Source organism: Chrysemys picta, chromosome 8, assembly GCF_011386835.1.
Source record: "Chrysemys picta bellii isolate R12L10 chromosome 8, ASM1138683v2, whole genome shotgun sequence".
NCBI classification, from domain to species: domain Eukaryota; kingdom Metazoa; phylum Chordata; order Testudines; family Emydidae; genus Chrysemys; species Chrysemys picta.
The window spans coordinates 57608150-57623627 of record NC_088798.1 but is presented as its reverse complement, the minus strand read 5'-3'; the positions used below and the strand labels follow the sequence as shown (position 1 = coordinate 57623627).

Here is a 15478-nt window from a genome sequence, read left to right as displayed (position 1 = left end):
TGCCTCTTACTCTGTTTACCCGCATTCTGCCATATATTTCATGTTATCGTAGTCTCGGATGATGACCCAGCTCATGTTCGTTTTTAAGAACACTGTCACTGCAGATTTGATAAAACTCAAAGAAGGTACAAATGTGAGATTTCAAAAGATCGCTACAGCACTCGAAATCTGAAGTGCCTTCCAAAATCTGAATGGGATGGGGTGTGGAGCATGCTTTCAGAAGTCTAAAACACTGGTGCAGAAACTACAGAGCCTGAACCACCAAAAAAGAAAATCAACCTTCTGCTGTTGGCATCTGACTCCAATGATGAAAATGAACATGCGTTGGACTGCACTGCTTTGGCTCGTTATCAAGCAGAGCCCATCATCAGCATGGACGTATGTCCTGTGGAATGGTGGCTGAAGCGTGAAGGGACATATGAATCTTTAGTGCATCTGGCACATAAATATCTTGTGATGCCGGTTACAGCAGTGCCAAGCAAACGCCTGTTCTCACTTTCAGGTATCGTAAATAAGAAGCTGGCAGCATTATTTCCTGAAAATATAAACAAACTTGTTTGAAAGATTGGCTGAACAAGAAGTAGGACTGAGTGGACTTGTAGGCTCTAAAGTTTTACATTGTTTTATTTTTGAGTGCAGTTATTTTTTGTACATAATTCTACATTTGTAAGTTCAACTTCCATGATAAAGAGATTGCACTACAGTATTTGTATTAGTATTTTTCAATTCACCTATCTTGTTTTTTACAGTGCAAATATTTATAATATAAAATAAAGTGAGCACTCTGCACCTTGTATTCTGTGTTGTAATTGAAATCAATATATTTGAAAATGTAGAAAACCTCAGAAAATATTTAAATAAATGGTATTCTGTTATTGTTTAACTGAGTGATTAATCCTGATTAATTTTTTTAATAACTTAACAGCCCTATTTTTTTTGCATGTATCGTGAGGGAGATGGGGAGCAAATTTCCTGCCACAGCTTAGCTTTTTGTGACATCATCAGAAAATATGGTGGTGATAGAGACTGATGGGCTACAGAAAGCCCTCTAGCTTACACAGCTTGTTGTGGAGTGAATTCTGTTCATGGGGAAATATGGCAGCAAACAAACTTGGGAGCAATTAACTATGAACATAGAACATAATCTTTTATTAGCTAAAAGAAGAACAGGAGTACTTGTGGCACCTTAGAGACTAACAAATTTATTAGAGCATAAGCTTTCGTGGACTACAGCCCACTTCTTCGGATGCATATAGAATGGAACATATATTGAGGAGATATATATACACACATACAGAGAGCATAAACAGGTGGGAGTTGTCTTACCAACTCTGAGAGGCCAATGAATTAAGAGAAAAAAAAAACCTTTTGAAGTGATAATCAAGCTAGCCCAGTACAGACAGTTTGATTAGAAGTGTGAGAATACTTACAAGGGGAGATAGATTCAATGTTTGTAATGGCTCAGCCATTCCCAGTCCTTATTCAAACCGGAGTTGATTGTGTCTAGTTTGCATATCAATTCTAGCTCAGCAGTCTCTCGTTGGAGTCTGGTTTTGAAGTTTTTCTGTTGTAATATAGCCACCCGCAGGTCTGTCACTGAATGACCAGACAGGTTAAAGTGTTCTCCCACTGGTTTTTGAGTATTTTGATTCCTGATATCAGATTTGTGTCCATTAATTCTTTTGCGTAGAGACTGTCCGGTTTGGCCAATGTACATGGCAGAGGGGCATTGCTGGCACATGATGGCATATATAACTAAAACCTCTCCAGCGCATCATCAGAGATCTACAACCTATCCTGAAAGATGATCCTTTACTCTCACAGATCTTGGGAGACAGACCTGTCCTCTCTTACAGACAGCCCCCCAACCTAAAGCAAATACTCACCAGCAACCACACATCACTGAACAAAACCACTAACCCAGGAACCTATCCTTGTAACAAACCCCGATGCCAACTCTGTCCACATATCTATTCAAGTGACATCATCATAGGACCTAATCACATCAGCCATACCATCAGGGGCTCGTTCACCTGCACATCTACCAATGTGATATATGCCATCATGTGCCAGCAATGCCCCTCTGCCATGTACATTGGCCAAACCGGACAGTCTCTACGCAAATGGGTTTTATACTGCTACCTATCACCATAGTGTCTGTGTACTTTCCATGTAAAATCAATAGCAAAATCCTTAGCAGATTTTTTGTGGAGCCTCTGACACTACTCTTTTCTCAGTGTGAACTATTGTTGGAATCTAAACTTGGGTCTAAATTTTCAAATGCAGGAGCTTTGAGTTGGATCCCTAATTATAGATTTATGCCCTAATAAGTCCATGTCTTTGAGGTGCCTAAATCCCACTGATTTGAATGAGAGTTGTGGATGCCCAGCACTCTTGAAAATCAGGCATTCTTTATTTAGGTGCCTAAGTCTATGGTCTAAGATCTGAACACTTTGTCCTTTCCTAGACTGTAAACTCTAAGCAGGAGCAATGCACTCTTCTATCACTTGGTTAGCACTGCAATTGAGCACAGTGGTGCTTGTCTGATAATTAAACAACTAAAGCTGTTAAGGCTGGAAAATATCACTGAAGTAAAAGTTACTGGCAACAGTTGAGAGCTAAGCTGTGAGGATGGAGGCCCACCTACCTCGAGGGTCTGGTCAGAGCAGTGGAAAGCCTGTTCTCTTTGCTCTGCTATCATTCGGTTTGTGATTGATGCTTTTTATGGCACATCATGGCTCCCACAGAGACACTCTTCTCCCTTTTGTTAGGGCTCAGGTTCCATGGTAAATAAGACAATTATTCAATGATCTGATTCTCTTGTCTAAAACTCTGTGGTGCATGTGACTGGAGATCTGACTAGCTCACTTAATTGTAAGTGATTTATTAAACACGGTGTCTAAATAAATGGGCTTTGGGAAGCTATTAGCTGAGAATTCTGAACCTGAGACTTCGGGACCTAAAACACTGTCCTTTTAGTAAAAGAAACCAGTTCATATCGATCTAGTTTCTAACAAATGCTTCTCTTTATTTATTTTAAACTTTGACTTTATTCAGGTTTTAGCCAAGGGCTTCAGCTTTGTCAGCAATCTGGATATGCACAGCAGAAGCCATTGAATCAAACTCTGCCAACCAATACCACACAATGACTGTTTCCTATTCTGCGTTTAGGGGAAATCTCAGATACCATGGTGGAAAATGATCTGATTACCGCTGTTGATCCTTCTTAGTTAAAACATTAAAGTGTATTTGGACTACAGAAGGAATCCTTCAGACAAATAATACAGAAATGAGTATTAACTATGGTTCAAAACTCAGTTTGAAGTCATGCTTCACATTTGGCAGTTAGAAACTGCAACAGACACTTTAATTGTTTGAGAGAGTGCTTAATTTTCATATTTATAGATCCAGTTTTTCTGAACTAGTTGATTCACCACTGAGAGACCCAGCAACATTGGGAGGAGGCAGGGGGCTGCTACCACAGCCACTTTATAGTCAGCTGACAGCTCCATAAGCAGACAAAGAAATACTCAGTGTAGTGAGCAGGAGAGTGAGTAATAACTTGAACTCTGCTTGTTTGTTCCATGGCCTTAAATTTTTTTTTGTAACCCCTTCACTTTTGGATCCATAGCAGCATTCCATTAACATGTAAGCACTCTGCTCCCTAGAGCACTGGCCTGGTTAAACCTAGCTTGTTCCTTTTTCCCCCTTGTTCACTCTGGAACGCTGGTGCCTAATCATGAATTGCACCTGAGGGAACAGCAGGAGACTCCTGATGTCCCATTTAAAGAGATTCACGCAGTAGGGGAGGGATGTAGTACTGATATATTTTATTCTTTACTTCATAGTTTCTTTGCTTTCAATAAATTTGTATTTACAGAAAGCTTTTTCCAATCACAGCTGCTTATTTCTTTGGTCCTACAGGGAAGTCATAATGCTGACTCTGTCACATTACAATTTTTTTCATAACTATAAATAATATCCTTATTGAATGATGTCTTTCTTCCAAGATTAAGCACAAGGAAGATCTTGTGTAAATGTAAATGATCAATAATGGCAAAGGGACTATTGATAGTTAATTGAGAAAATAAATATAATTTGTCTGCAGGGCCATAGAAATGGGGTGTTGAGGGTCCACAGAGCTGGGGTTCTCATAGGTTGTGGATAGGAGAATATTGGATGGCATGGGGATGGGGGGGGGCAGTATAAGGCTCTGTTATACCCCCTCCCCAAATCAGTGTCGCCATCTTTCCATTTTATTTAAAATATAGCCATTGGAGTTCAGAGGTCTGGTCCTCCCTGACCAGCCATTACAGTAGAGCAGGAAAGCTGCTGGAGATCATCCTTTACCAAAGAGTCTCAAAACTGCGATGCTGCTTTTCCATCATTCCAAGGTGTGGAGGGCAGTTGATCAACCTGGTATTAAATCCATATGAAATGGATCATTGCGTACTACAGGGACTATAAATTTAGCCTGATTCAGAAAATTGTTCTCAACATCCAATCTTTCCAGCATCCTTTTAAGGGCCAGTAGACCTCTTTCCTGCAAGTACTCTCACTACCAGCTAGCCCCAATCCAAACATGTGCTTTCCCCAGCTGGCTAGATGACCTTTCAGGAAGGAGATGGAAAAAGACCCCTGTATCGTTCGTTTATTAGTGGGGAAGGAGGTGCAGGGAATTATTGGAGCAGTATCAGGACTTGCGGGGAGCTCACAAGAGCCTCAGTGTTGGAATTCCCATCATCTCCCTGTATGCCCCCTACTAATGAGCTGGCTGGCACTGGCAGAATCAGCCAGATTCCTTTTCTCCAGCTCACTGATACATTGAGGTGGAAAGAAAGCAGGCCAGAGCTTCGCATGCACTAACTGGGTGCATGGGGTGGTGTTTGTCTGCATTTCAGGAGGGGGAGAGAAGTTCTGCTGCTCCTTTTAATTATGGGCGTAAAGGAGGTACATGCTGAGGACTCAGGGTATGCGTTGGCTTCCCATTGGAAAGCTTTTCTAATACCTTCCTGTGCCTGGTGGCCCATGGGGCAGACTTGGGAGAAACAGCTTCTGCAAGACCACCAGCCTAGGCTCCTCCTTTCCTTGTCCCTAGTGACATTAGTGAATCATCTAAGTGTGTTTAGTCTGCAGAAGAAAAGAATGAGGGAGGATTTGATAGCTACTTTCAACTACCTGAAAGGGGGTTCCAAAGAGGATGGATCTAGACTGTTCTCAGTGGTACCAGATGACAGAACAAGAAGTAATGGTCTCAAGTTGCAGTTGGGGTGGTTTAGGTTGGATATTAGGAAAAACTTTTTCACTAGGAGGGTGGTGAAGCACTGGAAAGGGTTACCTAGGGAGGTGGTGGAATCTCCTTCCTTAGAGGTTTTTAAGGTCAGGCTTGACAAAGCCCTGGCTGGGATGATTTAGTGGGGATTGGTCCTGCTTTGAGCAGTGGGTTGGACTAGATGACTTCCTGAGGTCCCTTCCAACCCTGATATTCTATGATCCCTGGCTCCTTGGGGAATGGAGAAGGGGATGTAGTGTAGTTTAAAGGACTATTCCTGCTTTCTGTAGCAGTAGGAATCCCATAACGACTCCTACGCTTCTGGCTTTGGTTCTGATACTTTGTTTAGCATTCTGGTATCTACAGTGGTCTCAGCCATAATCCCTGCTCAACTAAATCCTCGTCTCACCCTCTGCTTTTAAAAGGATAAATCCAGATATCCTTTGTAAAATATTAAAAGCCCCTTTTTAATGAATGAGTGGAAGCAATTCCAAGGGCAATCAGCAACTTGGAACTATCGTCTCCAAGTGCTGGAGAAACTTCTTTGTTTGCTGGTTGCTGAGCAAATATTTTCAATAAGCTAAATATTAACAGTTACAATTTGTTTTGAGCAGAGCAGTGGACAGATCTTTGTTCCGAGTGGAGAGTAGGAGAATCGGAGACTCACCACCTCTTCAAGAAACAGGCAGAGCTGTCTTATAATTTTATTTTTTTTAGTGCACCATTATTTTCATACGATCACATCTCGACTCTTTCACAACTGAATGTCTAAGTCTTAAGCAGAATGTACACTTAATTGGCTGGGTTTATTTTCCTTTTTATTACACATTACTAGTCTCTAAGAATGCATCTCCCTAGATATGTGGTATTTTGGTAAAGAGGGCCCCCAAAGGGAAGAAAACGTGTACCCCTTTTCTGCTTTAGGATGTAAGAGAGGGCTTATTGCTTATTAGTATTTCATGCCTTGTCTAACCTGTCGTCTTTTCTTGGAATCTACGGATAACTGGAGAACTAGTAGCATTATGGTATCATGAGGAACAAGGATGTATCATGAGCAATTTGGGTGGTGTGGGGATGGAGAAGGAAGTTTTTAAAAAGCCTGTCCAACTCAAAACACCTGGAAAAATAACTTGGAGAAAATCTCTGTGTAAGATCCAAACGCGTGTAGCCCTACAAGAGTTCCAGTTGTTAGCGTCTCCAAAGAGTCCTTTGGTCTTCCCTTGTCTGTTTCTCTCTGTATTCCTGTTCTAAGGTAAAGAATCAGGAGAAACTTTCAGGCTTTCATTACACATCATAAAGAAGCAAAAAAGCATGCTCTTGACATTTACTGATCTCAAAGGTGAGCTGCAACAGAAAGTTGGTTACTCAACTTTCTCTTTCCTAGAGACCATGTGATAATGTCCCAGGTAAAAGCTGTACCTCTCAAAAGTACCAGCTGTGACATTGCAATTATCTAATTTATAGGGAATTTCAAGGTATCTTAGACAGGGAAAATAAGGAAGCTTAAAGAAAGATTATTAAATTTAAAAAATTCATCAGTGGAATGATTATCAGCTAGTTATTCCAGTGATAGAAAATAACAAAGTGGACATCAAATAATACCTAGACATTTTTCTTTACAAGACATTATCCTTGTGTGATTCTTCCTGGCAGCACCCCAAAATGGGGTGACTTGTAGGACACTCCTATAACATAAGAATGGCCATACTGGTTCAGACCAAGGGTCCATCCAGCCCAGCATCCTGTCTGCCGATTGTGTCCAATGCCAGGTGTCAGAGGGAGTGAACCTAACTGGGAATGATCAAGTGATCTCTCTCCTAGTGTCCATCTCCACCCTCTGACAAACTGAGGCTAGGGACACTGTTCCTTACCCATCCTGGCTAATAGCTATTAATGGACTTAACCACCATGAATTTATCTAGTTCTCTTTTAAACTCTGTTATAGTCCTAACCTTCACAACCTCCTCAGGCAAGGAGTTCCACAGGTTGACTGTGCGCTGTGTGAAGAAGAATTTCCTTTTATTTGTTTGCTGCCCATTAATTTCATTTAGTGGCCCCTAGTTCTTATATTTTGGGAACAAGTAAATAACTTTTCCTTATTCACTTTCTTCACACACTCATGATTTTATATACTTCTATCCCCCCTTAGTCTCCTCTTTTCCAAGCTGAAAAGTCCTAGCCTCTTTAATCTCTCCTCATATGGGACTCGTTCCAAACCCCTAATCCTTTTAGTTGCCCTTCTCTGAACCTTTTCTAATGCCAATATATCTTTTTTGAGATTAGGTGACCACATCTGTACGCAGTATTCAAGATGTGGGCATACCGTGGATTTATATAAAGGCAATAAGATATTCTCTATCCCTTTTTTTTAAATGATTCCTAACATCCTGTTTGCTTTTTTTGACTGCCGCTGCACACTGCGTGGACGTCTTCAGAGAACTATCCACGATGACTCAAAGATCTCTTTCCTGATTAGTTGTAGCTAAATTAGCCCCCATCATATTGTATGTATAGTTGGGGTTATTTATTCCAATGTGCATTACTTTACATTTATCTACATTAAATTTCATTTGCCATTTTGTTGCCCAATCACTTAGTTTTGTACAATCTTTCTGAAGTTCTTCACAGTCTGCTTTGGTCTTAACTATCTTGAGCAGTTTAGTATCATCTGCAAACTTTTCCCCCTCACTGTTTACCCCTTTCTCTAGATCATTTATGAATAAGTTGAATAGGATTGGTTCTAGGACTGACCCTTGGGAAACACCACTAGTTACCCCCTTACCATTTATTCCTACCCTTTGTTCCCTATCTTTTAACCAGTTCTCAATCCAGGAAAGGATCTTCTCTCTTATCCCATGACAACTTAATTTACGTAAGAGCCTTTGGTGAGGGACCTTGTCAAAGGCTTTCTGGAAATCTAAGTACACTATGTTCACTGGAACCCCCTTGTCCACATATTTGTTGACCCCTTCAAAGACCTCTAATAGATTTGTAAGACATGATTTCCCTTTACAGAAACCATGTTGACTTTTGCCCAACAATTTATGTTCTTCTATGTGTCTGATAATTTTATTCTTTACTATTGTTTCAACTTATTTGCCTGGTACTGACGTTAGACTTACCGGTCTGTAATTGCCAGGATCACCTTTAGAGCCCTTTTTAAATATTGGCATTACATTAGCTATCTTCCAATCATTGGGTACAGAAGGTGATTTAAAGGACGGGTTACAAACTATATGCATTTCTGCAACTTCACATTTGAGTCCTATTAGAACTCTTGGGTGAATGACATCTGGTCCTGGTGACTTGTTACTGTTAAGTTTATCAATTAATTCCAAAACCTCCTCTAATGACACGTCTATCTGTGACAATTCCTCAGATTTGTCACCTACAAAGGATGGCTCAGGTTTGGGAATCTCCCTAACATCCTCAGCCGTGAAGACTGAAGCAAAGAATTCATTTAGTTTCTCCACAATTACTTTATCGTCTTTAAGTGCTCCTTTTGTATCTCAATCGTCCAGGGGCTCCACTGGTTGTTTAGCAGGCTTCCTGCTTCTGATATACTTAAACAATTCATTACCTTTTGAGTTTTTGGCTAGCTTGAGTTTTTATTTAATTTAAAGCCCCTATTTTTGAAATCCGTTGCCTAGAAATGCTCATCTTATGCTGTAGAAGTTTAATCTTTGTAAAATTAGGCTACATCTACACTACAGGGGGGAGTCGATTTAAGATACGCAAATTCAGCTACGTGAATAGCGTAGCTGAATTCGACGTATTGCAGCCGACTTACCCCGCTGTGAGGACGGCGGCAAAATCGACCTCTGCGGCTTCCTGTCGACGGCGCTTACTCCCACCTCCGCTGGTGGAGTAAGAGCATCGATTCGGGGATCGATTGTCGCGTCCCAACGGGCCGCGATAAATCGATCCCTGAGAGGTCGATTTCTACCCGCCGATTCAGGCGGGTAGTGTAGACCTAGCCTTAGTTTCTGGAAAAATTCTGGGGTAGAGCATTGTTGTCTTACTAGTTAGCTTTCACCATCTTTCCTCCCCACCAGGCTGGTGTTTTGAGGAGCAACCCAACAGCAAGTATTTAACTTCAGACTATTGCCCAGGGTCCAGATGCTCAAATGGTGTACATCAATGTAGTTTTTCTAATGTGAGTCTAAGAATCTGGCCCCATATCTCTTGCAGTCTGTTTCTCATATTCTGTGGATTTTCGAGAATAATTAACTTTCCACGGCTCTCCGGTCTTCCTGAGGCTAATGTTTATGCTGTTGCTTTCATTTCAGGATATATATGTAATATGCTGGGGAAAACTTTCACCTACCACTGCTTCTGCCATATTTCTTCTGTGGGTGAGAAGAACACTTCACTATCCAGAACTGTCAATCTAGCACATACTAGCAGTAGTAGTTCTCTTTACACAATCAGTCTGAAGACACCTACCATTTTACCATTTTAACTCCCTTGCAAATAAGCTGGACACTTCCCTTGCATCAGCACAATCTTCAAACTGTAGACTGCTTTATGGTGCGTTTCCTAGTACGTTACAAGCTGGAAAGCAATGTGCAACTAGGAAATGTGTTATGCAAACTGGTAATCTAGACAAGATAGGACTTCAGTTATAGCCACACTTTCACATTCTGAAAATTCACCTTTTTGAAGCTAAAACTTTGCTTGCTTTATGAAATTTTTTGAAAGGCTTTTAAGCAAAAATTCCTTCAGCTGTCATTGAAGTACTGTAATTGAGAATGTAACATTACAGCATAAGACCTCTTTTTGGTCATCCAAAGGACCTTTCAAAAATGCATCTAAACACCCTTTGATAAACCATTGGACCCATAGTAGGCTTTTGCATGGAGAGGGAAGAATACAAATTGTCTACAATTTATTGTCAAATCACCTCTGAGCATGCCGTAATGGCATACCTAGTCCCCTTTGACAATACAGTGCAAGCATCTTGGCCTTCATGCAGGAATATTTTAATTGGAAACTAAATATCAAAAGTACAAGTGGCATAATCTTTCCACAGTGAAAATCAAAGGACTTGGCCTTGCAAGATATTAAGAACCTTTAGTTCCTATTGACTCTAATGGGAATCGGAGGGCTCAGTACTTCGGGGCCTGTTTGTTTGATATTTTTTTTTCTCTGTTGCTATTGTTTCATCTACTATTGCATTTTCACATGTTGCCCTGTAAACATAGCCATGCAGAAAACTGCCTCTAGCCAAACAACGGCAGTAGCTCAGGTGTGAATTCCTTTCTTTTCTCTTCCCCATGTTCATTTTGTGAGGGTGTAAAATTCGAAGACTAGTTGGGACCATTTCATTGTTCATGTGAGAAATTAATGTGCAACTCTACCCCCTTAACCTCCCCCAAAAACTTACATGGTTAAACATAAAAACTGTAGAAGCAAAAGGCACTGTCCTCATAGTGCAACATAGGCAATCTAGTGTTACATCATGTGTACCAATTCTTATGTTCTTGTTTTTAAATATGCAACATAATCATAATGTGTGACTGCAGGGCTTTTTTTCCAGCGATGGGAGGTTACATTTAACTTACTTGGTCCCACATCTTATGATGTACATACCACCCCTAATTTTTACTTTTCACCTTCTTTAAACGTTATCACCAGAATATCGATAGCTTTCCTCTCTTCTGCATTGTATCGAAAGATGAATAAGCATTATTCAAAGCATGACTCATGGTAGCGTTTCACAGCTGACTTGACCCATCAAGGCATAGAAAATAATGTGAACCTATTTCCACTTTATCAGGAGTTGAAGCCGGCATTCATGAAGGAGGTGGACAGTCACTTTACAGAGTTTGTGAACCGTTTGATAGCAAAGTCTGTGCTTCTGGAATCCTCCACAGCAACATCCACCTTCCCTGTAGCTACCTGCTCAGAGAGAGACCTGCACAAAACCAAGTAAGCTGGTCCCTGGATGAGGTTAAGTTTCCTGCAACCTTTATAGTTTACAATTTTTTGTCTTTAATATTCTCCTTCTTCTTCATAGGGGCTTGAGAGCACCTCCAGAACATGGAAAGCTCTTTACTGCTAGGAGGTCCATCTTGGAGTAAGTACTTTAACTGCACTTGTTGTTTCTGAAGCATACTGGCTAAAAGTGCCTCACTTGGCCACCCTCAGTATCTTTACTTTGGGACCTCTTCTTTATTATAGTTGAGCCCTTTCTTTCTATGTCCGATTCCTGTTGAATATTTTTTTTCCAGACATATATAGTTGCAAATGTCCATGGAGCTTTATCTCTAAGAAAATGGGTATTTGTTGAAAAGATAATGGTTCTCTGAAGCTACAAAGCGGTGTAGCTTGCTTGCCTGCCTTTCTCCTATGTAGAAGGTTCTGTAAATCTTTTCCCAAGTGCCCTTGCCCACATGTGCTAGAAAGATGGTGACAGTGGGAGGCACTAGGAATAGCTGTAGCCCTGCTGGAGGGCTGCCACAGCACAACACTTGTTGGATCCTCAAATCTGAATTCCTTTGGGGAGAAACTGTTTATTGCTTGTATTCATTGCTTTTAATGGACCTATCTCAGTTGTTGACTGCTGACAGTCCGCTTTGGATTCTTATGCAAGTTATTTAATCTTGTGACTAATTCTCCCTGTGTAAAAATAAGGTTGAGGATTATCTACCCCACCTTCAAAGAGAGAATTTTGAGATCTTCAGGTAGAAGTGCTAGATGAGAACCAGGTGTCTTTTATTCACAAACATGAACTAATTCACACAACACCCTGGTGAGGTAGGTGTATCACCATACTCTTACAGATGGAAAAAGTGAGGAACGGAGCAGTGACTTAGTCATGTAGCAAGTCAGAACTATAACTCGGCGCTCTTGTCTCCCAGTTGTGTTGTACTTGTTGGGGCATGTTTCACATTGAAAGGAAACATTTGGAAGAGAAAAAGTACTATAGACACTATATGCTATTCATATGTGTGCTAATGATATTGCTCTTCATTTGGACCTCCTCCCCAGTGAGCTGTTTGAAGTGAACCACATCCGGACAATCTACCACATGTTCATCGCTCTCCTCATCCTCTTCATTCTCAGCACACTTGTAGTAGACTTTATTGATGAAGGAAGGTAAGAAAGCATGTTGAAAGGGAAGCACTTACACATTGAAAATTGATAATTAAAAATTAGTGGTACATAAAGTTACAAAATGGGGGAACTCGTACTCCAAGTGTAATGCTGTGTGGACAGGTCATAAAACTTGTAAATAGACTCAACAAGCTTTAAAATTGTGCTAGAATTTACATCCTAGACACAGGGCAATCACAGAAGGCTTAGGGAGATAGTGAGCAATTTTGTCATATGGCTCATAGGCTTTGGGCACATATCCTAGAAATATTATATCCAATGTAATTGGGCTAGAGGCATGCGGTTCTTGAGAACTCAACATAAAGGTAGATGATAGCTTCTTTTCATTATGTTCTCAGAGCACCAGAATTATGAACTGGATGGTGGTGGTTCTTCATTTATGTCAAGTGAAGGGGACAGTATAGACAGTTTTGAAAAATGGCAAATACTTTGGCAGTCTTCTGTCCTGCATTAGTAGACTATACTGAACACACTTCTGGAGGACTGTATTGTTGCTAAATAGATGTAAATTAAGTTGTTCTAAATGAACCTTGAAGGTCCTGGAACAGACTCAGTTGTGCCTGTGTTTAGATGCTTGTAGCCAGTATTGAACATGCTTGAGAGAGAGTCTTCCTCTGACTTGTTGACTTTATTGCTTAAATTGTAGTTGTTTTTGGCAGCTATCCCTGTAGATTACAAGTGAAACTATATGGTTATCTTACTGATAAGACAATTTCCTTGTTTTTCATGTATCAGAACCAGTTGTGACATGACTTGATGTTAGTGTTTTTTTTCATCTCTAATTGAGAGTTGGCATGTACAGTTCTGGATGAATGTAAATTGGCAGCAACTTGGGTTTCCAAATGGAAGCTTAGCTTTGTTTCTCAATTGAAAGTGATGTGGGCAGCAGGGGAAGAATTGGATGGATCTACATTGGAGACTTGTCTTCCATACAGAGGGACAGATTGTCTGTAATATTTTGTCATAGTAGTATCTGCAGATATATATATATTTTTTTACTGTCTTCCTAAATAGATCTGATAGTGTCTCAGGGTACAGTTTGTAATCCCAATATGAATCCAGATGGGAATGAATACATTTTAAGCTTTTGTGTACTTGTGGTATGTGTACCTGAGAGGTCGTCCTGAGCCAGCAGAGTTTTAAATCTATAGAGTGAAGGCCCTTCTGAAGTAGAAGGGCTAGAAATCTAAAACTTCTAAATCATCCTAGATTCTAAAGGAGGGGAAAACCATGAAGGACCAGTCACAATATTCATTTGTGCAGATTTTAACTGTTTCTTCATGAGTCTAAAAATAATCAACCATGTTCTATAGCAAATCTATCTGGGATTTAATTCTACCTTTTTTTTAACAAAGTAGATTTAATGCTAGATTTGTAAAGGTACTTGGGTATCTAGTGGGATTTTCAAAGGCATCTACGTGTCCAACTCCTATTAAAATCAGTGGATATTAGGTGTATAGGTACTTTTGAAAATCCCCACTAGGTGCTTATCTGCATCTTTGGGTGCCTAAATATATTTAATAATCTGACCCTGAGTTCTTGTGAAACATGCTAAAGTGACATCTCCAGAGACTGAAATCCTGTTTATCCACTGAACAAGTACAGCCATGGAGTCATCAATAGAAACTTTTCTCACTTCCCAGTAAATGTCTCCTCCCTGTTTTGGAGGGACCCTCGCTAGAAGTGAGAGAAGTTCTGTTTCCGGGTCTCACTCTAGTATTGATTTAACAAAGCATGTACGCACATGCTTACCCTTAAGTGCGTGCTTAAGCTCATCCATCTTCAGCAAAGAACTTAAGCATGCGCTTCCTTAAAACAGGCACTTAAGTCCCATTGAAGCCCATATGACTTAGGGTTAAGCATGTGCTTACACGTGTTGCTGAGTCAGATCTTAGTCTTTCAGCCAGTCAGTGTTGTCAACAAGAGTGAGTGTGGTTTGGTTTTGCACAATGCACTTGTCCATTAAGGAATTGAATTGAGATCATCTACCAGCTGTTGTCTGCTAATGTCGCTTTCTGTGACCATTGCAGAACTGGGTTGGAAGCTTTCATAAAAAGAGATAATGAACACCACATACCACTAATCTGGCTTTGTCTCATATCTGTTTCTTTTAGGCTGGTGCTTGAATTTGATCTTTTGGTCTTCGCTTTTGGCAAGTTTCCTGTTGTCATTTCCACCTGGCTCTGCATGTTTCTGTCCACGTTCATTTTACCCTATGGCCTCTTCCTGCAGTGGGCCCAGGGCCACTGTTGTTCCTCCCACCGGAAAATCCGCTCCCTCTTCTTCGGAATGCTCTTCATGCTCTTCCAAAGCATCGGGCTTGGGCTTGGGCCAACGTATGTTGCTGTGTCGTATGCTCTACCTCCAGCCTCTCGGTTCGTTATAATACTTGAACAGGTGAGTCCCTGCATGGTGACTTTAGAGGCAGGACAGTAGATGGTTTTGCATGCTAGAGTGAAAATTTTGTCTAGGAAAGAACTTGCTGAAAAGCCTTTTTTTCTCCTCAAAAAGATATTGTAGTGCCTGTCTCTGCATGTGAGACAATAACAATTTGTAACTAAGAGACCTCATTACTCTTGGCAACTAGTTCTGATTTTTAAAAAATAATATTTTCTATTTTATTAACAGGTTTTCAATAATTGTACCCTTTGCTGATTGAATTAAATTCAGTATCTGTTAATATGATACAGTTGCACTAGACTATTGCATATATATATATAATTTAAATATCATCTGTTTGTAGACCAGGTGTACCCATGTGACTGCTAGAAGCAAGAGAGAAGTGGAAACACTTGAAATATTGCCAGTTCCCAGTATTGGCTGCTTTTAGAACAAAAGTAAAAATTTAAGGCCACTTGACCATTGTCTGTGATGTAAATTAATCTAGTTGCCACACAACAGATAAGGTGCAATACCCATAAAGAGGGCAGAACAAATCTGTGTAATTTCTCAAGCTTTAATTTTGGGTTGTCTTGCAACCTCACACTCATTTTACTTGCTGCTCTGTCAATGAAGAGCGCAGATGACATTAAATATATTCAAAAACGGTAGGGAATGGTTTTGAACGGTCTCCGTCTAAAATAGCCA

The 15478-nt window shown here is 40.4% G+C and overlaps 1 protein-coding gene across 2 annotated transcripts in view; it reads left to right on the top strand.

The window, feature by feature from the left end:
- Positions 1–15478, top strand: part of SOAT1 (sterol O-acyltransferase 1) — a 49264-nt gene that overhangs the window by 18656 nt on the left and 15130 nt on the right. For both annotated transcript variants that reach the window (XM_005290772.4, XM_005290773.4), the window contains exons 4-7: positions 11052–11203; positions 11292–11351; positions 12266–12373; positions 14506–14788. In XM_005290772.4, the coding sequence (XP_005290829.2) occupies positions 11052–11203; positions 11292–11351; positions 12266–12373; positions 14506–14788 (603 nt within the window). The remainder of the gene's footprint in view (positions 1–11051; positions 11204–11291; positions 11352–12265; positions 12374–14505; positions 14789–15478) is intronic.